This window comes from Zosterops lateralis (genome assembly GCF_965231275.1).
Source record: "Zosterops lateralis genome assembly, chromosome: 3".
NCBI lineage: Eukaryota > Metazoa > Chordata > Aves > Passeriformes > Zosteropidae > Zosterops > Zosterops lateralis.
The window spans coordinates 61,433,555-61,455,146 of NC_139764.1; the positions used below are offsets into that span (position 1 = coordinate 61,433,555).

A 21,592-nucleotide genomic window follows, 5' to 3' on the forward strand; every position below is an offset into this window, starting at 1 on the left:
TGCAAACCCAAGCAGTAAGAAAATCTATCCATAGCTATGAGATAGACTGGCAGATTTCCAAACCAAGGAACACTTTTATTTGAAGCTCCTGGATAAACAGCCAGCCACTGTGCTGATTCTTTTCTCTGTTTTAGTATAATACAAAGTAATTAATCATACCTTGAGGATATCTCTACCTTATTTTTCCCCAGAAACCGCTGACACAGCTGCCAATCTATGCCAGTGAAAAGAGACAATCTACACACAAAAAAAAATGGCAGAAAAGAGACTCAACAGCTTGACCATTGCACCAAGAAACCAGACACATTGACAAGGAGTTTGATAATCATGCCAAACACGGAAACATGATGGATAAAAGAATAGCAATAACAGTTAAAAAAATACATATCACTTATTTCAACCTAAGATTTCAACCTAGGAACTGATCTTCCAAGCAAAATAATTATCTGAAAGTACAGGAATGAAAGGATGATCTCATACATTTTACCCTATTCTTTGTATAGAATAATAATCCTAAATGCCTGGACAAGGGTAACATTTTCAAGCTGTAGCCATGGAAAAACAAAGCAATTGTTGTGAAATTTAACAATTTAAAGACAATAAAAGATTCCTCCTATTATGTCAAACTGAAAGTAACAACAGCACTGTACCACTTTCTGTGCTTGCTGTTGATCATGCTGCACAACTTTCTGTGAAGCCAATGGTAAGAAAAAAACTGCCTCAAGTGGAAGAGCTGTCATCTCTTTTTCTTTAGGAAAAACAGGGAAAAAGGAAAAAGATGAAGTCACAATGGAATAATAGGGAATGAAAAGAAGATAACACTGCATCACAAAAGGGATTTGTTCTCTACAAATAAGGTACTCTAGAAACTGTAACACACAGCATAAAACAAATGAAGGAATAATGCATATATAATCCAACTAGAGATAAAGCAATATAGGGGAAGATAAGAGCTATGACATGGAAATACTGGCAGTCAGAGGTGGAAGTTGTCAGTTACATTTCTTAAACCCACCCTTTCACACTAAAAATACATGACAGTACATTTTTCTCATCTCTGAATAGAGGCACCTGGGGTCCCATCCTCAGCTGGTGGAAGTGATGGCAATCCCATCAATTGTATAATTAAGATCACGCATCTGCTTCACTGAATCAAAATCACTGAAACTTAATGGCAGGATTTAATAACCTTCCTCTCTAAGAATGAATCAGTTTATTGTACTTTTCTAAAGCCAGGTGCAAAAGAATATAATTAGATAGCAATCTAACTGCAGTATAATTAAACTCAAAAGCCTCCTCAATTAACTTCCAACAATGTATCTGTACTGCAAGAAGTAATAAAATTACATATATTTTTATTACAAAATAAATTTTTCATGTAGTCATATTTTGTGTCCTTTAGATCACAAAACACATAACTAACAAGATCTTTAAAAGCGTAATTTAAAAATGAGCAAAATCGTGCTGCAGCCAGCAGGTTGCTTGCTTTCTTCACACCCCCTTTCAGCTATTTCAACATGCAAGACAGATGTGCCACTTTTGGTCCTATAAATGTACCAGGAAAAATACACAGGAAACAATTATAACTGGGTACATGATAGATTCTTTATTCTCTTCAGGCTCAAATTCATTATTCCCATTGTTTTAATACAGAATAAATGTCTCTATGTTGTTACATATACTAAAGTTCACATTTAGGAATGCTGGGAGGAAAGGGACAAATTCTCTTTCCCCTCTGTGATCAATCTCTCATACTGGGAGAGTAAAGATCACAGTCTTAAAGGACCAGGACTGCCTTATTACACGCTGTTTGGCACAAAATATCCATGATCTAAGCTTTGCAGGCAGCATAATTACAAATTAGCAACAATAAATCATAGAATAGTTTGAGTTGGAAAGGACCTAAAAGATCACCTACTTCCAACCATCCTGCCATAGGCAGGGACACCTTCCATTAAACCAGGCTGTTCAAAGCCCCATCCAACCTGGCCTTCAGCACTTCCAAGGATGGGGCATCCACAACTTCTCCAGGCAACTTGTTTCTTTGTCTCACCACCCTCACTGTAAATAATTTAATCCTAGTATTTAATCTAAACCTTCTTTGTCAGTTTAAAGCCATTTCCCCTCATCCTGGCAATACATGCCCTTGAAACAAGTCACTCCAGTTCTCCTGTAGACCCCTTCAGGTACTGGAAGGTGCTGTAAGGTCTCCTCAAAGCCTTTTCTTCTCCAAGCTGAACAACACTAATTCTCTCAACCTGTTTTCTTAGGACAGGTTCTCCGGCTCTTTCATTATCTCTATGGCCCTCCATGTCTTTCTTTAGTTGGAGGCCCCACAGCTGACATCACTCTCTAAATTGGAAGAAAGGTACAGTTCCTTTTCCCAGAGTTTTTCTTAATCTTTTCTGTTACATTATGTGAAAGCTCATGGCCACCAAAATGAGGCAGTCAATCAACACACTTCTCAGAGGAGACATGTCTAGTGTGTTGTGTCCTCCTCTCTCCCAGCCCCCCATTTTTAAGCACCACCTGCTTCACCCCTTAATCCCTTCATAATTAAGACTAGCTACTTTGCACCAGTGCGCTTTTGCCTTCCTAGCAGGGTGGAGGGGGATGGGGGTGTGTGTCATATGACAGTGGAAACTTCCACTAGTCTTCCCTAAATAAACTTGTCCTACTCTTGGATGCATCTTCCTGCAACACAACTTACTTAAAACCAATAGAAACAAAGCTAATTTATATGAATATTATTTGAAAACAACATATTTTAATAGTTCTGTTACACAGGCCCTTTTTTAAGATGAAACAATTTTTTATTTTTAAAGGAAATACTCCAAATATATATTGACAAACAGCTCACTTGAGTGCCACACCACTTCCTGCAGATGCACTGCTTTTCAGCCAGAATGTCTTGCTGCAGTGGGTGGCTTTGATAAACCTGGAATTTGAAATTAGTGTAACAGTAATTCTCTGCACACAGGCCACAGTCAGTCAGAATAGCACCATCTATCTGGGCCTGTCCAGCTCCAACTTTCATTTGTTTTTCCCACAAGCTTTTTTGCCAGCATCCTGAGGTGTGAAATGAAGCACTTACTATTCTGCTCCTAGTGTTAAGCTCCATGCTAAGGCCTTCAGAGGTTTTGGCATCATTAACTTTGTGGCTTTGCCCACACAATGTTATATAAAACACCATTACAAACAAATCTGTTTGTTTAGTGGAGCTCTGAGTGGAGACACCTGGGGTTTAGGGCCCTGGCTGTGTAGAAACAGGTGGGATGCCCCATGCAGTCATTCTATTGACACAAAGACCATGCTCCAGGAAGAGGGCTTGGACCAGGAGACAGACTAGCACTTCCAGCCACACCATGCAGCCTCAATCTTTGAGGTCCGCAATTCACCCTCAAAGACCAGCAGAAAATGGCAACTGACTCAGGCAGAGTGTGGGCTCTTTTTTCCTTTGAAGATCAGCTGGGAAGATAAGCCCTGGACCAAAGAGGGTGAGCTTCTATGACAGCTGCTGTGGGCACACGGCAGGCCAATGGTCAAGAGAAGGACAGGGTTTAGCTAAGTACATGGCATGAGTTGGCACACCACTGAGGTTGCATTAGACCACATTCAAGTGGCAAGAATATCATTCAAACCTCCAACCTAGAATCTTTACAGAACCCAGTGTAAAATAATGCCTGTTTCAACTTCAGTACCTTAAGAAGGTCGAGAGAATGAGCATAAGACACTCCTTGTCTTCACTCTTCTACTATCTTCCGTAAGAATATTTTATTGAGGAAGTTGTTGCAAGATGGACATAACACAATGTATTTTTCTGAAATAAACCAGAACTCCAATATTGGCATCTCTGCTAATAACCTTCATTCACATCTTTATCCCTACTCAATTGTTAAAATTTCTCTCTCTTCTTACCCTCCCCATCCTTGACTCCCACACACAGCACATAACTATGATCAAAGTACTGCTGCTCCCTTTTCAGGACATGTCCATGCTCTGTATTTCTGTGCAGAACTGGACACAACTGAGAAGCCTTCTAATTCTGGATCTAGGTCTAAATCTGGTTCCTATGTTTGAGCCTCTCCTAAATGGGTACAAACTATTATCATTACATACTCTTTATTCCTTGTGCTTACTGCAGGCTTCATCTATACTGCTGATTATCTATACTACTCTGTTTTCTGAAGCAATTTTAAACCAAGAGAATACATTTTTCCCTCATCTGTAGTATCTGACTTCCAGTTTCCTGATAATATCTGTTATTTAGCTCTTCAAAGACCTTATTTAAGTCTTCAAGTCTGCATTGTGATTCAGTTTATATGAATGTTTGAATGGCATTATTCAGCAGCCTTTTTTTTTTTTTTTTTACTCAGTCAGGCTATTCAAGTAATTGCTCCTTCTTCACCATCATCTTTTCTTTGCTATCAGAGTTCTGAACCACCTGTCCCACTATATGACTGAAGGATTTTCTCTTGCAAGAGCACATGGCATAACTGCTTCCTCATATGCACATAATAATGCGCAGCACTGGTTAGGTAATGACATGGCAAAAATCATTCTCCCTGATCATGACTTTGATTCCTTCCTCCCACAATAATAATTTAATAGCTGCCATCTACCTAAAATACTTTGAGCACAAGATAATCTTCTGTTCCTGGAATAATTGCCCCTCTAACACTGTAATGTACATATATTTTACTCATCTCTAAGAAAAATCTAGATGTGTTTAAATACAACTATCTCTGATCACTTTTAAATGAAAATTTAGCCTGCAACAGCCCATCATGCACCAGAGAAAGAATATAAAATATCTAAGGCCCTCAGAAGATCTTTTAACTAGACACACTTGCTCCATATCATCCTCTAAAAATCTTAGTGTGACCTGAAGTCTACTCTGTGCATTTAAGAACATTTTAATTCAAGTGAGAAACACAGAAAGAGGAATAAAATAAGTATCTAAAATGCCTGAGCCAATATCAGCTTACTACTAAATCCACCTAAAGAACAATGAAAACAGTTATTCTGATGCAACTATGCAGAAATATTTTATAACTTTTAGAGGGTTATGAACCACCTTTTTGTAACCACAAACCTGCATCACCTTAGTCCCAACCCAGGAGGCAAGGCAATTTCCTGGTGAGGAAACTGGTGAAAAGATAATTTAACAAACAGGTGAACACAGAAAAACATAACTCTTTACTGAAGAAGCAAACATAGAAAACATTACCTCTCTTCAGCTACCATTTATAAATATTTACAGAATATAAATCACACCTTTTAAATTCATACCATACATTGTTTTAAATTAGGCTTTATTTACAATTTTTGTTAGTAACTTTAATTATTAGGCAATTATTAAATGAAATTTGAAAGCATGGCACAGGCACTAAAGAGACAACTTATGTATTTGGATGGATAAGAAGGAAGGGTATTTCACAAATTAATGCAAAATCCAGAAAAAAATCAGACTGTATAAATGCAAAGAAAAAAACAGAAAGAATGGTTCACAATAGAGGAAGAAACAGATTGGAGAGGATCTGGCCCTAACAACTTCATTGATCAACAAACAAAAGTAGCCCTTTCAGCAAGAAAGCACATAAAAATAAACTGTGCTGCCTGCTATGTAAACATTTTGTGCAAACACTTTTCACTGGGAAAATCAACACCGTCTCTATAGGCACTCCACACTTCTATGATTATCAAAAATGTTTTCTGAATGCAGCTGTAGGTTTCTTAGTTTTTAGCTTTTAAGGAATGTAGTTTTAGCTTTCTCTCTGCCTAAAGCACCACTAGTATTCTAGTTCCTGTGTATTTTCATTATGCTCTTGGTAGATAGCAAGGATAATTGCTGGCTAAAGTACGTTAGTGGTGAGAGCAGGACAACTTTACAGAAAGCAAACCCTAGAAGACCAACAAAAAACCCCAGAAGTATGCATTCTTCCTGACAGCCCTTCTTACTTCAGAAGGAACTCACTCCTCAAGACATATCATTGCCTTCCATTTCTGGAAATGACTCAAGTCATTAGACCTCCTTCTGTTCTTTATACCCCCAGCCCACTTCTCTGAGCTCCATGGATTCTCCTTCAATGACCAGAAAGGCAAAGATGAAAAAAATTATCCAAGAACTGGATCACTGACTACATAGCTCCTAAGCATCTGAAAGCCCATCAGTAGAAGAGCAGGCTAAATGAGAGAAGCTATTTTATCTGGCCATGGGATATGTGCACATAACCATTACTTTTCCTTTTCTCTGTAAACCTGTCTTTATAAATTTTACTGCTGTATTATTATTTGGTTGCTGTAAAAGACTGGGGTTTTAGCTACAAGCATGAGATATTTTTCAATAACCAGCTTACGTAAGAAAACATGACAGGTAACCTGAAGAGAATAAAAGAATTCCTAGTATTTTATGCAACTATTTGAAGTGGGATCTTTCTGTCTGCTTGGGGATCCAATAGTGGATCCTGCACTTTATCATGCCATGAACCACATGCCATTAATATAAGCACAATAAAATTTTTGCTGGAAGTAACAAAGGATCAAAAAGTTCAAGAAATCTTGCACAGAAGTCATTAATTAACAAGAGCAGCCTTTTAGAAGCCCTTTTTATCATCCAGCAATTTTAAATCCCAAAAACGCAGAAAAGGTAAAATGTACCCAAGCAGAAAAGTGAAAATTGAAGACACTAATAAGAGCTTTATCATTACTGTAGGATGGCACTTCAGGAAGTATCACTTTGTACTTGTTGCATTCTTGCACTTGTTTTATACTTTTCGATAACACTTGCAACAAGAGCCTCACAGTTGCCATTCTATTTCTTTGTATGAAGTGAAAAAGGGACTGAGAGACAGCACAAGAGAAAGAAAAGGAAGATTCACTGCTAAAGAACAATGCCAGCACTTGCTAAATATGTCTATTACAATTACTCACCCACAACACTTAACCACATCATGGATGTAGAAGTGCAATGATGATAGTCTAGATAGATATGATTTTGATCCATAGACCTCAAAGATGGTTAAGTAATATCACTTCTGTTCCAAAGAATCAAACAAATCTGCTTATATAGTTTTGAAGGGTTTTGAAGAAGGTCAGTCTGACATCTGATACTAAAATCTGTATGTCAGTCCCTTCTCACCATTTCTCACACAAGATGGGTCCAGAGCACACAGCAGCCAAAAGGCCCATATCACACAGCAGTGATATGACTACAGCATACTACATTTGGCATTGCAACTGTGCATTTCTATGAGATACAAATAAAATCAAATAAAACTAGCCTGCCCAGATCTCATTTTTATCTATACCCTCAAGAGGTATTTTCTAATTCGAAAGCAAGAATTAATTTTACCTTGAAAACAATTCCTGAATCAAGGGTTGAGTAAATTCTTTCTAAATCCGAATTTCAGGCTTGCTCTAAAACAAGCTACCAAATGATACATAAAAAATTTTAAATATGACAACATTCCTTCAAATCCTCTGCAATCTTCAGCCAAGGTTGTGCCACATTCTTCAAGCAGCACATGACCTAAGCAGAGCACCTCAAAAGTTCCACACATTTCTCTACTGTACTAGTCAGTGAGGCACATCAGGACTGCATCAGCAAACTCATCTTTCCACTAGTGCACTTGAGTCTGCACAGAGAGCAGACTCAGATTATACTTGTGCTGCTTTGTAAGGCTCATACCACCAGACCTGTGAAAATGAGACATAGGAGAAAAAAATACAGCAAGAATTAATTTTTAAAACATGATTCAGGGTTAGATGTCTTTGTTTTAGCATGTTCTACATTTTATGTCCTCATGGCTGCAAAACTGGCAAAGTTAAAAAGACTTGTAAGACTGGCCCCAAATTTTAGACAAGGTCTCTTTTTTTATATCTCATTTCCAACTCTCACAGTATGCTATTTTCAGTTCTCAGGTGTAGCATGAAGCCACTCAAATTTTCTCAGCCTCAGCAAACTGAATTTCAACCTGTGACAAGAGTCATGAAGCTGAAAACAGTACAGGTTCAAAAGTGTAAAAGAGAAGCACTGCATTTGATTTCAGGCACTGACTTGCTTAAAATCTGATATACCAAATAACTCATTCCACACATGCATTTTCTCTTCTTGTAGTATAAAAAGCATGAAAGAGCAAATATTTCGAGCTTCGTGCACCATTTAAGGATCAATATTTGTGCAATATTTTAGAATCCTATGATAAATTACAACCCTGCCTTTTTCACTCGACCTCCTCTTCATGTGGTCTTATTAACACAGCAGCTGAAACTTCCATCATGCAGTGAAATAAGCAGGTTATCACTGGCTGGTTCAATTACTCCAATATCCTCCTGACCCTTGGCAAAGTCCTCTCTCCTGCTTTCATGGTGGAGCTCTAGAAGGCCGTACAGAGACAGCACAAACCCCTGGATAACTAGAGTGAATCCTGATGCCTCAAAAAGTACATGTGGACAGGCACTTCTCATTAAACAACTACACTAAATTAGCTCCAAACCAGTAGTTTTACTCTGTCCTTAGAGGGAAAAGTGAATATAGATCAAAATAGCCAGTGCTGCTTGGTAACGCAGCAGACTCAAACACAAGGATAGGGAAGATGCTGCCCTTTCCAGCAAGACACTGCTTTGGTGTGATGGCTACAGCACTGCTGCTGCAGTGAGGTAACAACACCGTGTTTTCTCTATCTCCCCTTCCCACTGCCAGACTGACTCTATCCACATTCCTATCTGGATTAGTAACCATGTGAATAGCTAGCAAGGACAGGGAATGCTGACCAAGCTGCCAGTGCCATTTTGGCAAGTCTTGTACATCGTATCACAGGTGACACAAGTCCTCCCCAGCACTGCCTCCCACCATGGAGACCTCAAAACACCTGACCCTGAGATGGCAGGTGCCACAGTGGCAGGGAGAGGGCAGTGGGCTGATGCTACGACATCTGAGGATATTCCTCTGATCACAAGCTCCACTCAAAAAAGCACATGCCAAGGTTCTGCCTCTCTGCTCTGTAACATCACAGGGCAGATGCAGCTGGCTTGAGGATCCCAGAAGGAGCGTGGCAGCTGCACAGAGCAGAGAGAGGAAGCGAGGTACTGCAGAGCCCACAAGATAAGGCCTCAAGAAGGAGTCATCCAACATCTGAACTAACCACAGCTCTCACCACAGTACCTGACAGGGGTGAGTGTAGCCACCACAAGCTATTATGGCTACAATGAACAATTGGCTGAGGATGCAACACATCTGTCAGGAACAGCTCTAAGGAGAATTGCTAGGACAGGGAAATGCCTTAAAACCCCTTCAGTGCAAGCAGCTGGTTGAGCTACCTGTGTAGGTAAAAAGGGAGCAGAAAGCTGCACATCAAAGCTCTTCATCAGAGCAAGAATCAAGAGAAGATGTGACAGAGAAAGAAGGTACAACAATATCTGGATGCATTAAGAAATGGAGAATTATTGCAAAAGGAGAGAAATGTATAATGAGCAAAGCTCCAGTGTTAAAGTCACATGGGATTCTCAGATGAGAGACAGAGTAAGACATCCATGGTACTGTCATTATTACAGGCTATTCACAGTTTTAAAATGGAAAGGAGGACTACATGTGATAGTCACTTAATCTGGACCTGGAGTAGAATGGGTCTGATGAGAGGAAAATACACAGTTCGCATCTTTCTCCCTTTCAAAAGAAAAACACTGTTCTTCAGATTTCCAAACTTTTCACTTGAGAAATGACTGGCAGCCATAGGAAGGAAAACAAATATGCTCTTATGAAATTTTTAGCACCTAGTACAAGCCTAGCTGGTGTGTTCCCAGATAAGCTCTTCCATTAAGACCAAAAATTAATCAAAGAAAAAAGCACTCAGAGGCTTAAAGATAAAATTTATATAAAGTAAAATTTATTATATTACATATATAAATTTGTTTACATGGCACATATGGCTATTTCTTAAGAAAATAATTTTAACATGAATTATTATTACTCTCTGTCTGGTTCACTGCCTCATCTAGTTCATTCACATGAATGCTGCCAGACATATTCAATATGTTTAAGTATAAGTAATTCCAGTAATAACAGTTTCAGTCCATGAACTCTTTCTACTACTTTAAAGTAAATATAAGAGCATTTAATTTTCAGAGTCTTTGGGGCATGGACAGATACTATGTTGTGTCTTGAACGACCCAGAAATTCATGGTGTTTAGCTGTGACCTCTACCCAGTACCTTGATACATTTACACCTAACACTTTTCTTTTGTCCACAGTTTCATTAAGATTCATCAGGTTGACTCACGCTGCTATATAAAAATGCTGACAAAAATGATTTTCCTGCTCTGAAGAAATCTGTGTTTTATACTTGCATGCATTTCTTGAACATAAAATTGCTCTACTCAGGCATAGCCTACCTTAAGGACAATATAAAATGGCACAAACAACACAATTATGCTTTTAAATTCTCTTAAATGCATAGCTTTTTCTTTATCTTTTCAGTTGGAACACAATATCCCAGCAGAGCACACTGGAACAAACCATTCAGGATTCATTTCTCTATGGGCATCTCAAAGTTCTTCAGAAGCAATTAATAAACTCATTCAAATGTATATACATTTCTCCTGCTGCTTAAGGAGATATTGGAAGTAGAGCAGTCTTTCAAGCAAATTGCTACTGTTTTGTTAGTAAACCGCTATAACTGTACTCTGCAAAACACGTAACTGGGATTGAAAAATTCCAACTTCTGGCCAGTGCTTAGATGTACTTAACTGAATTTGACAGCATTAGACACATACAGGTTGAATTCTTCTTGCCAGCAAGGCTCCCTAACCACAGTAGCATGCACTAAATTAAGTCTAGAAGGAAAGGGAAGGTAAAAAAAAAATGTCTGCTGGCATGCAAATACCTACCACAAAAATCTTGGATTGTACTGCTAGTTTATCAAAGCATTAGTTTTTTGTTTGGTTGTTTTTTTTTTTTTAGTAATAGGAGACTGTTCTGAGAGACTGTAGAAATAAAACACACAGGTGAGAAATCAAAGAAAAAAGTGATTCAAGAATTGAGTACAGGTAAAATTTTACATTCTGTCACTAGCCAATAGATACTCATCTAGAAGAATTCATTCAAGACCTGAGGAAGTAACAGAGTTGCCAATGCAAATATACATTAGCAAAACACATTTATTGACCTAAATTTTTAACACACACTGAGAACATCAGTGTTTACTCATCTTACTAGTCAGAGAAGGCAAAAGATTCCCATGTACATATATCACTATCCAGCTAACCAGAATCTGATACTGTTTTCCATCAGCCCTACAAAACAAGAAATTATCCAAATTCTGTATCCTATGAAGTTCCTGTTTAATGAACAGGAGCTCCCATCATAGTAGCTACACAGATGTATTCAGAAAATTACTTTAAATAACACTGTGATGCTGTAAATTTAATACTGACTTCTAAAAATCCCGAGAACTGAGCCACAGATCTGTTTATTTCGGCAGGCAACTTCAGCCATGGGACAGCCATTGAGACAGCAACATACACAACATTTGCCAGAATGGTTCTCATTCACAAGCATCATGAACTCAAATTTTCCACTGTATTCCTTTACATACAAATGTATTTGCAGCCAACATTGCCTCTTCTAAGTGTATTTGTTTAAGGCAGATTTTAACTATCCCATTAGGAATTAGGAAGTCTATTTTTTCAGTTAGTTTCAACGAGCATACGTCTCCTGCTTATTTCATCTCCCTGATTTACAGACGACATAAAATGTTTCCTGAACACTCTGGTTTTGCAGAAATACTCGTACCACCTGCTTAGTCCTATGTGACAAAGCCCTGAGGTTCTTTAGAAAACAGAAGGCAGATTATAAAGGTGAGTAAGACCTGTCTGTGCTAAATCTCTTAGGCTGACCCAAAGTTGCATCCTTTGTAACTTGCATGAAAAGTTTCTTCTCTTCTTTGGACGCCAATTAACTCTATCGAGAGAGAGGTATCAACAGCTAAGTAAGCCATAGCTGTTCAAACAGAAAACGCTCACTTTAAGTGAACGAACGCCGTGTTTGCAAACCTGCAAAAGCATTTTAGCGGATCCAGTTTTAAGCGGCTCTCGGTGGATGCAGAGTTTTGCTGGAAGCCGAGTCGCAGGGTCTCTGCTGCTGGAGGCGGCTCCCGCCCCCCGGTGCCCCCAGGGCAGGGCTGGGCTCGGGCTGGGCTGGGGCTGGGCTGGCCCCGTCCCGTCCCGTCCCGCCGGGCCCGGCAGGCGGCGGGGGCAGCCCGGCCCGGGGAGGGGGCGGCCGGCGGAGCAGGACACACGAAAATACCTCTAACGACCAACAAACCTCGACGGGACTAACTTCACACAGAGTTGTCAGCCGGCTACCTGACCGTGGGAGGAGAACGCGGCCGCCAACACCCCACTCTAAGGCAAGCCCAGGGGAGCGCGGCCCGGGATGGAGCACGGGGCGCAGGGCGAGGCGCCCCGCGGGCCGGGCCGGGCCGGGCCGGTCATGCCGCGCTTCCCGGCCGAGCATGGGGCTGCCACAGGAGCCGGGCAGCGCTCACGGGGAGCCGCTCACGGCCACGGCTCATCACCCGCTGCTCTCCCCGGCCGAGCCCCGGGGCGCGGCTCCCCTCGGGCTCTCCCCGCCCCAATTCCCGCTGTCCCCGCGCCGCCTCGGCCCTCCCCGAGGGGTGAGCGCTGCTCCGGGCCAAAGGGACGAGACCCCCGCGCTCCCTTCCCGGAGGGCTCCGTCCCGCCGAGACTCACCGCGTGCCTGCGGCTCCATGGCAGCGCGGGGCTCGGCCGTGCCTGCGGCTCCAGCCCGGCTCGGGGGCGCTGACAGCGGGGCCGCCCCGCGCCGCTCCCGCCCCGCCCCGCCCCGCGGCGCCCCCTCGCGGCCAGGCCCGGCAGCGCCGCTCAGCGGGAGCGCCCCCCTGGCCCTGCAGAGGCCCCGGCCCGGGGCAGCCCCTCAGCGCCTCAGGGTCACCACCATCGCCACCGCACAGCAAACACCCCGGCCGGCACGGCTGTCCCCCCTCCTGGGAGGGACTCGGGGCTTCCTCCCAGGGGAAGCCTGGAGCCGCAAAGGCACGCCTGGTGTACCAGCGGCGCGGTGAAGGGTCAGGAGCCTGAAATGAAGGAGTTCGTGGCGTACCCGCCTACCTGTGGATGTCAGGTTCAATACTTCCTATGGCAGAAGCACGGGAACACATGCAAAGGAATGGCAGAGCCTGCGCTATCATGGATACTTAGCAGCTTAAGTAAAGTTATTTATTTTCCCCAGCACACAGGTCTGTATCCTGCTATTTCTGTGTGGCGTGGCTATAGACAGCTCACGCTGCAGCACAGATTGACTGTGGGTCTGCTCCTGCCAACACAACTTCCACACTTTGTTACCAGTCCACATTAACTTCACTCCTGGGGCCAGAATATTGCTTTAGCAAGGCTGCCTTCACCGTGGCTGATTATCCGTGTATCTATCAGTCAGACACTGTGTCTAATTTGAGCATATGATACTGCTGAATGCCCCCAGGACGCACTAAGGACACAGAGAGTCTCAAGGCCTGTGCTACTAAAAACAAAGACAGAAAGACAGTAAAGGCAAATGAAAGAACTACTGGACATTGGTTTGTGAAATTATAAAAATGGGTAATGCTTTGATGGAAGAAAATTATCCAAAAGAAAATTATTATGTGGTTCAGTTTAAGAAAAAAGAACATTTATAGCTAGAAAATAAGAGTTTCTTTTTTCATTAAAATTTTGTAGCAAAGCATCAAAATTACTTATTTTCCAACTTTGTTTTTACAAAAAAAATTAGAAAACTAAGGCAGAAACAGCTTTAATTTGTACGGATCTAATGAGGTTTTCCTTTAACACACACACGTTTGTGGGTTTGAATTTTAATTTCCGTAAGGCATGAATTATCATTATTTTTTCCTAGGCAAACCTCTCTTCATTGTGATTTGACATCTCCTTGAGCTGGAATTTACCACTGACAAAAGCAGAACAGAGGTTGTCAGAAGAATGAATTCCTGCACTCATGTCATTTCAAATGCAGAGACATCTTACCGTGACAAGATTTGAGCTCAGAAATGCTAGCAACTTTTACATGAAAAAAACAGAAAGCCAAATCCAGCCACAACTGCATGAAATGGCTGAGAAATTTCTCTCAATGTGTGAAACTATCAGCATAATTAGAAAATGTACGTTTCTGCAAATATAGGCAGAGCTTTCTAAAGCAGCATAAGCAGTTTGTATGAAGCATGATGAAAACTCAGCACCCAATCTACTTACAGGGCTACAACAATATTATCAACACTGTTTATGTACAAGCCTAATTACAAATCTTACAATCATATGCTATTCAAATTACTGAACAACAGGAAATTTTACCAGGTACTTATATGCTGAGTTTGGTTTATCCTTTACATTTAGATTACATTTAGATACATTACTTCTTTTTCCACACCAGGAATGCCCTCTACTGTAAAGAAAATCCAACCAGTGTTTTACCTAACAAGTTAGGGCGAACAACAAAACTAGTTCTGTATTTAAGAGAGCTTTAAATAGGAAAACAAATCTAAAAGTCTTGTTCCACAGTAATATGTCCATCTTGTGGCATGTTTGACAGCCAGTCATTTACAATATCCTCCTGCAACATGCAGCTAGGAAATCAGCATCTTAAAAGGTGGGTTTTATTAGAAAATTATTATCCCATTGAAATTACGCAATTTAATTGTAAAATAGCTGATTAATTTTCTAACTACAGTACAACAGGATGCATTTTTATATTGTCCCACATACATCACTGATTTAGTGAGATTCCTCATCAAGTTTGCCGTGCAAGAGATTTTGTTTAACTTGTATGTCTGAAGAGACTGGCATAATTCAGACTTTGTTTTCTGTCTTGGAAGGTCTCAATCAAGTTGTAGGAGCTTAGTCGTTGCTTGAGAAAGGTCATTGTCTCTCCCATCATGCTGAAATTAAAAACAGTTGGGTTTTGTTTGGTTAAGAGGTCAGAATAAAACAAAAGCCAGATTATTTATTTTTGAAACAATTATGTATTATCACACACTTCAGATTACACCATTTTCACAATAAAACAGCAATAGGCTTCAAATAAATGTATGGCATGTTTATGTCATTGCACTGACTGGTTCTTGTCCTCTGACACAAAAGTGACAACATCCAATCTCGTGCCAGACTTCAGTGGATGTCTCTCTTCTTGGAGGGAGTAAATACATGCATTTTGCAGATGGAGATTAAGACAGGATTTTGCATGACAATGAGTATCCTAAACTCCTACTGGTTTTCCATGGAAAATAATGGGGAAAAAATACTGAATAATTTACAGAAATGCAAACCCTCTATAGAATGAAATACCAGTGAAATTTGCTGGTCCTTAAGGCGGAATGATTGTTTAGCAGGATGGACTGGCATGTGCATACATGTACTCTGGAGAAAAGATGGCAGGCTGCAGTGAAGCACAGCATTCCAGTTGTGATACAAAGTTAGATCTCCAGCAGCAGGTTAAATCTTTGTAGGAATATGCCATGGATGGAAAAGCCAAGGATATGCTCTATGTCTTCTTGTACAAGGCTCAAAAACCATGTGGTCACACAACAACAATAAATTACAATTTATTTCCTTCCATTCAGATGTCATTGAGTTCTTTGCCAAATGTGCTATGCTAATTGTTCAATTCTCAGAATATTGTGGGTTCTGATATTTGAAAGAAATACTGAAAAATAAAATAGAATATGCTCAATCTTCTTTCAGAGTTTTTCTTTAACCTTTAGTAAGTTCTTTGGATTTTCATCTCTCATTCTTTGTATACTTAATGTCTAGGGCAATGTTGCAATTTAGAGCAAACATTAAGTGTGAAATGTCAGTGTTATGACAGTGTACAACAGTCAGAAGATGCTATTTGTACTGTGTATTTTACAGGCAGGGATTGCAGTTTAGCCTGCAGTTTCATACAGTGGGGTTCTGGTTCCATGGGTCAAAAGGTACTAGAACAATATTAGAAAGATACTGGAAACACTATAAAAATAACACAGAGCTTTATACAAATTATACAAATAATTGTTGAAATATTGTTCTCTAATTATACAAATTAGAGAACAATATTAGCGAACACACACTAGACCTTACCTCTTAACAATATGTAAAACTTTTAACTCCATTTTCCATTGGTGCTAGAGTGAGAGGAAGTGTGCCTAAAGCATTCCAGAAGCTCATGAAAGTGAACTCTGATGGGGACTTAACCGCATTCCTTTGGAGATTGTTCCAGGGATTAATTACTCTCATTGTAAAAATGTTTTTCTTATATCAAGATGAAGTCACTCCTGGAATTTCTTCCAAGATCTCTCTCCTTTACTTTCTTTGGTAAACCTTGGTAAAAAAAAAAAAAATGTAGCAGAGGACAGGGCTGGGTCTGAAGACATAATGGAAATAAGAAGCATTACATTAATTTTATCACATATATGTATTTACCATAGGACAATATTTTCCTTTACACAGGTATCTGATCCATAAGATTATATGAAGAGATAATAGTTCTGCAAAACAGAATTTTGATATTGGTTTAGGAGACTTCCCTAAGTTTTCTTGCGGGCTGTAAGGATGCATATACTAGGAACATGCAGAATTTTTTAGAATACGACCTAAGCATCTATTCATTTTGCCATCATGTGTGTCATACTACCCGTAACTGGATGTCATGCCAAGCCTGCAGCAGAAGACAATTCTTAGAAAAAAACCCCACAAAAACCAGAAACCAACTGAACAAGTTGCTCTTTAGTGATTTAACCTGAACATGAAATCTTAAATTTACATTTTTATCAGCAGATTTTCATGATTGTCCTAAGGGTTCTGAAACCACTTTGCAAATTGTCATAATAGTCTGATGATAAAGTAGTTTATTTAGTCATTTCTTACCGTGATTTTTTTTTTCTCCAGCTCTAACTGATAGAATATAAGAATGAAGATACAAAGCTTGTGTGGTATTTTCAAGTGTGAACTTTGTATGAAACCTGCTCTGTGATAGAATCATAAGCAGATTTTTTTTTCATTATTATTGATATTAATTAAAAATATCTGTCTAATTCTTTGACAATTCTGTTTTCTTTCAAACATCCTGACTTCTCATAACTGGGATCAGTGGACTGAACTTCATATCAGCTATCCAGCATTGATCATTACGCTCCTAATGTCAGAGAATCTGAATCAAGATCCTTTTTTGATGCCAGCATCTTTATTATAATAATGGTCTGATTACTTACTGCAGTTGTCTTTGATAAATATGTAACAAGACTGCCAGTGACAGTATTACTCTGTTTTTACAACTCGCAGAGGTCATTTAAAATATTTTTGAGAAGTGAAATAAATACTTTTTTTCCCCATTACTCAACGGATTTCTGACTGTCCTATCAATTGAGTATCTTTCCCCCTCTCTCTTAAGTGTTTTTTCAGTTTTCCTGGTGTCCTGGTTTAGGGCAGGAACCCTCCGAATGGGGTTCCTCTGGAGAGAAAACCCTAACAGCCCCTCTCCCCAGCTGGTCTGGGAAAGAACTTCCTAGGAGAAAAATGGAAAAAACTGTTTATTTGACCAAAAAAAAAAAAAAAAAAAAAAAAAAAAAAAAAAAAAAAAAAAAAAAAATCCCACAAGCAAAAGGAATGAATAATATGAAACAATGAAACCTCTCGCCACTCCGAAGAGAGATGGCAAAACTGAGAGAAGTCCTTGCTGTGAGTTAGCTCAGCTCTCTCAGCTCTATCAGTCCCAGTCCCTTTTGTGCTGGAAAATGCCAAGGTCCAAGCCCTGGTGGGCTGTGGGCACAAGATCCCAGTCCTCCTCTGGGTTTTTCAGTCCAGAGCAGATTTAAAAAATCCCAAGAAAAAGGAAAAAAAGAAAAAAAGAGTCCAGGAAGCTTCTTTGCCTCAGCTAGCTAAACTAACTAAAAGCAAAAAAAAAAGGAGAAACCTCTCTCTGGCCACTGTCCGTGCATCTGACGAACACACTGTTCCGAGGAAGAAGAAAAATGCAGAGGAGTGAACACTGTTTTTCAAAGCAAACTGCATACTTCTTCTTTCCCTGTTTCACTCTCAGAACCAGTCTTAAAAGTACAGAACACAACATACAGCACACACAGAACAGACAATTGGGGATACAAGAATCATAGTCACCCTAGGACGCCTGGGATGAAAAGGGATACTATGAGGTGAAAATGGAGGATGAGCAAGTGCGAAGGCACATCAAGCTCTTCACCACAATCCGATAAAACAGAGAGAGAGAGAGAGAGAGTGAAAATGAAGGTTGGATCAGACTAGAATTTATACATGAAGTGATTGCAAACTGCTGACATGTATCCTGGGACTTGTGGATGCCACAGTATAAGCACGTGTTGTCATTAAGCTTTCAGGACTTTCCAAAAGATATATATGCTGCCATAAAAATTCAGCATTCATTCATATAACTTGTGAGATGAAATACTCTGTTTGTCAATGTAAAGGCTCATGTCTCATGTTAGAATACAAAAGAAATCCAGCATTTCTAGGCATGGGTTCATGCCATCTTGACATACAGCTTTAGAGTGATTCAAGATGAACTGCAACCGTGAGAGCTCAGAGTTGATTCCCTCATGGTATCTTTCAACACCAGATGGCACACGACTAAACTTAGCTGCCTGAATGGAGGGAAGCAATTAAATGTCTAAACATACATACACAGAACCATTTTAGATGTCCCAAAAGAACCAAGATACCCACATTAGCTAGCATGTATCACACAAGATCTGTGGGAGTTCTGTGAAATGTCATATTGGGATAGGCAGGATACCCTAGGACTTCTAAAATACTAGTAGATATTTAACTTTAAGGACTGGAAATATTCAGTACAGAAGGCACTCAGTTACCTATAGACAAACACTCAATGCCACCTGGGAGTTCCTGGGGAGTCTGGGTTGCCTCTATAGAGCAGAGATGTGTAGACCAACCCCAGTGTGAGCCTTGCACTTCTCTGGAGCAGCAGCTCCAGACCAGGTAAGACTGCTTGTGACATCTGAAGTGCTTTTCATAAAACTGAATCCTGCTTTGTGCAACCAGGTGTGGACTAAATGTCTAGGTTGAGTCCCTATTACGATGTTCTTAATGTCATGCTGTGTTTGCAGAAGTGTTGCATGTTCAGCTAGTCTGCCTGACAATGTGCATCCACCCGTGCTACAGTCACCTCATTCCTTTCAAAGAACATCCTTGTCACTTCATGTAAGCTCTTAAGGCAGGTTGCCACTAAACTTTTGTTCAGATCAGCCATTAACCTTTAACAACTTCAGTGATGGTGTATGGAGTATAAAACAGTGGTAATTATACTCCTAAAGCTTTCCACCTCCCCAAGAGCAGAGTCAATAGCTCTCCTTCAGAAGTAGGGCATGGACATTGCTACTACACACATCAGAAACTAAACACCAGGCAATAAGTTTAATTCTTGCAGATGAAAACTTTGTATAAAGCCTGAGAAAAAGGAATCACAAATTGCCCCAGCCTGCACCCTGTAAAAGACACACAGGCAGCTGTAAGTTCCCCCATTACTATGGGAGAGCGAGGTCCTTCCCCAAGTCACCCTCTGGTGAAACTTAGAGTGTAAGTTCTGATTCAGAAGTGCATCACCAGATTCTTCTGGTTCTTATGGTCTGTTGTTGGAATCCTTTTGGGGCTCCTCTTTATTGTACTCACACATGTCTTTTGGTGAAACTTTTTTCAGACAGCATTGCCTGTGTTCCTCAGCACAACACGAAGCCCAGGTGCTGCCCCAGTGATACTGCAAGTGTCAAGTATTTATACCCAGTGATGAGATTCCTCCTGAACCTTCAAGGTGAACAATCCCAGCCTTCTCAGCCTTTCCTCAAATAACAATCTCTCAATCATTTTCATCATCCCTTGCTGGACTTGCTCCAGTATGTCCATGTTTGACCAGAACTGGACTCAGCACTCCACACATGACCTCACCTGTGGTAAGCAGAGGGAAAGATCCACACCCTTGGCCTGCTGGCACCACTCAACCTCTTGCAGACCAGTGCACCTCAAGTAAGTGGCCTCCAGCTGGGCTTGGGCTACTCTCTTTGAACCGTGTCCTTCAGTCAGTTTTCAGTCCATCTCTCTGTCCATTGGTCTAGTGATGTACCAATCCTGCTGTACAATAAAATTCCATTTGGGAAATGCTGCAAAATGATGCTGCAAAATGATGCTATATTAAGAAAGTTGACTTGGTGAATCTATATTATGACAATTAAAATTTTAATAGGTCAAAATCAATATTTGATACAGGTAAAATAATCATGATAGATCCAATGCAATTTAGTTATAACTTAGCAGAACTGATGTGGTTTCTTCTGTCTTAGAATGTTTCCTTTATACCAAAAAGGTAAGAAGCCATTCTAAAAGCAAGGATAGAACTTATTTTTCACATGTAGCTCAGAAGTAGATTTCTTTATTGGTTTAGAAAGCATTCATTTCTGTATATGTGCATTGGGAACCTGGTACAAAAGCTATTGCTGAAAAGCAATTAATTCAACTTCTCTCTCTCTTTGAAGTGCTATTGATACTGATGGAATGCCTAGCACATGGAATTATTGCTGCATTGCTGGATGCAATGCACATTTCTGGGGCTTAGATTCTACATCTCCAGACTGAAGTGGAAGTGCACGCTGCCATGTGACTGGGAGCAACTGAACCAACCTGGCAACATTCCTGACTCTTATCCCTATCACCAAGAGAGAAATGTAACAACTATTTGAAAAATATCGAAAAAAGAAATAAAGAAACTCTATTGTAATGTCTTTACATAGGTATTCATTTAGCATCCTGATGCAAAGATATGAATCACACTTCACTGGAAGGTTAGATTAAAAAAAAAATTCTGATTTATGCAAAAACTTTTGAGATTGACCCTTCAAAAAATTGGAAATTTCTTTAAAAGAAGTTCACAGTAAAAAGGATGCCTCTTAAGAATCAATCATAGAATCAGCAAACATCAGAATAAGGTTTCATTTTCTTTTATCTTATAATAATAATAAAAAAGTGAATAAGAAAGAACTGCCAGCAATCTATCACAGTGAGCAGAGTGTATTCAGAGAATGGGATGCCCAGTTAGAATGACTTCAACTCTGTAAGAACACAATTGATTCCCAAAAATAGAATCTATTTAAAATTGAGTCCTGCACCTTCAAAATCCCAACTACCACAAGCCAGATCACTTGATACTGTATGTTAGCTACTCTTGTGCCATCACTATTTAAAAAAAATATTCCTCCTCCATGTCAGGTACAGCCATTGCTATTTCAGAATCTCTCTCCTCTTTTTAGAAAGTGGTTGCTCTACAGCTGTTTGTTGTTCTGCACTTTGCTTTAGCTTGGTAATCATACACATATAAGAAAGCAGAACAATGTCAGCATGAGGATTTAAATTTTGGTTAACTGACAGCTTACCTGTAAGCCATACCACTAATTTAGGATGCCAGTATTCTGGGATAAGAGGTAGCTTGCTTATTGAAAATCTGCCACACATTCTGACTTCATCTTTTGCTCAGTAATGAGTGATGGGAAACAGAGCA

The 21,592-nt window shown here is 40.1% G+C and overlaps 1 protein-coding gene across 3 annotated transcripts in view; it reads right to left on the minus strand.

Moving 5' to 3' along the window:
- Positions 1–12,929, minus strand: part of TPD52L1 (TPD52 like 1) — a 50,262-nt gene extending 37,333 nt beyond the window's left edge. For all 3 annotated transcript variants that reach the window (XM_083857333.1, XM_083857332.1, XM_083857334.1), the window contains exon 1: positions 12,751–12,929. In XM_083857333.1, the coding sequence (XP_083713459.1) occupies positions 12,751–12,769 (19 nt within the window). In that variant the 5' untranslated portion in view covers positions 12,770–12,929. The remainder of the gene's footprint in view (positions 1–12,750) is intronic.
- Positions 12,930–21,592: the final 8,663 nt, after the last annotated feature.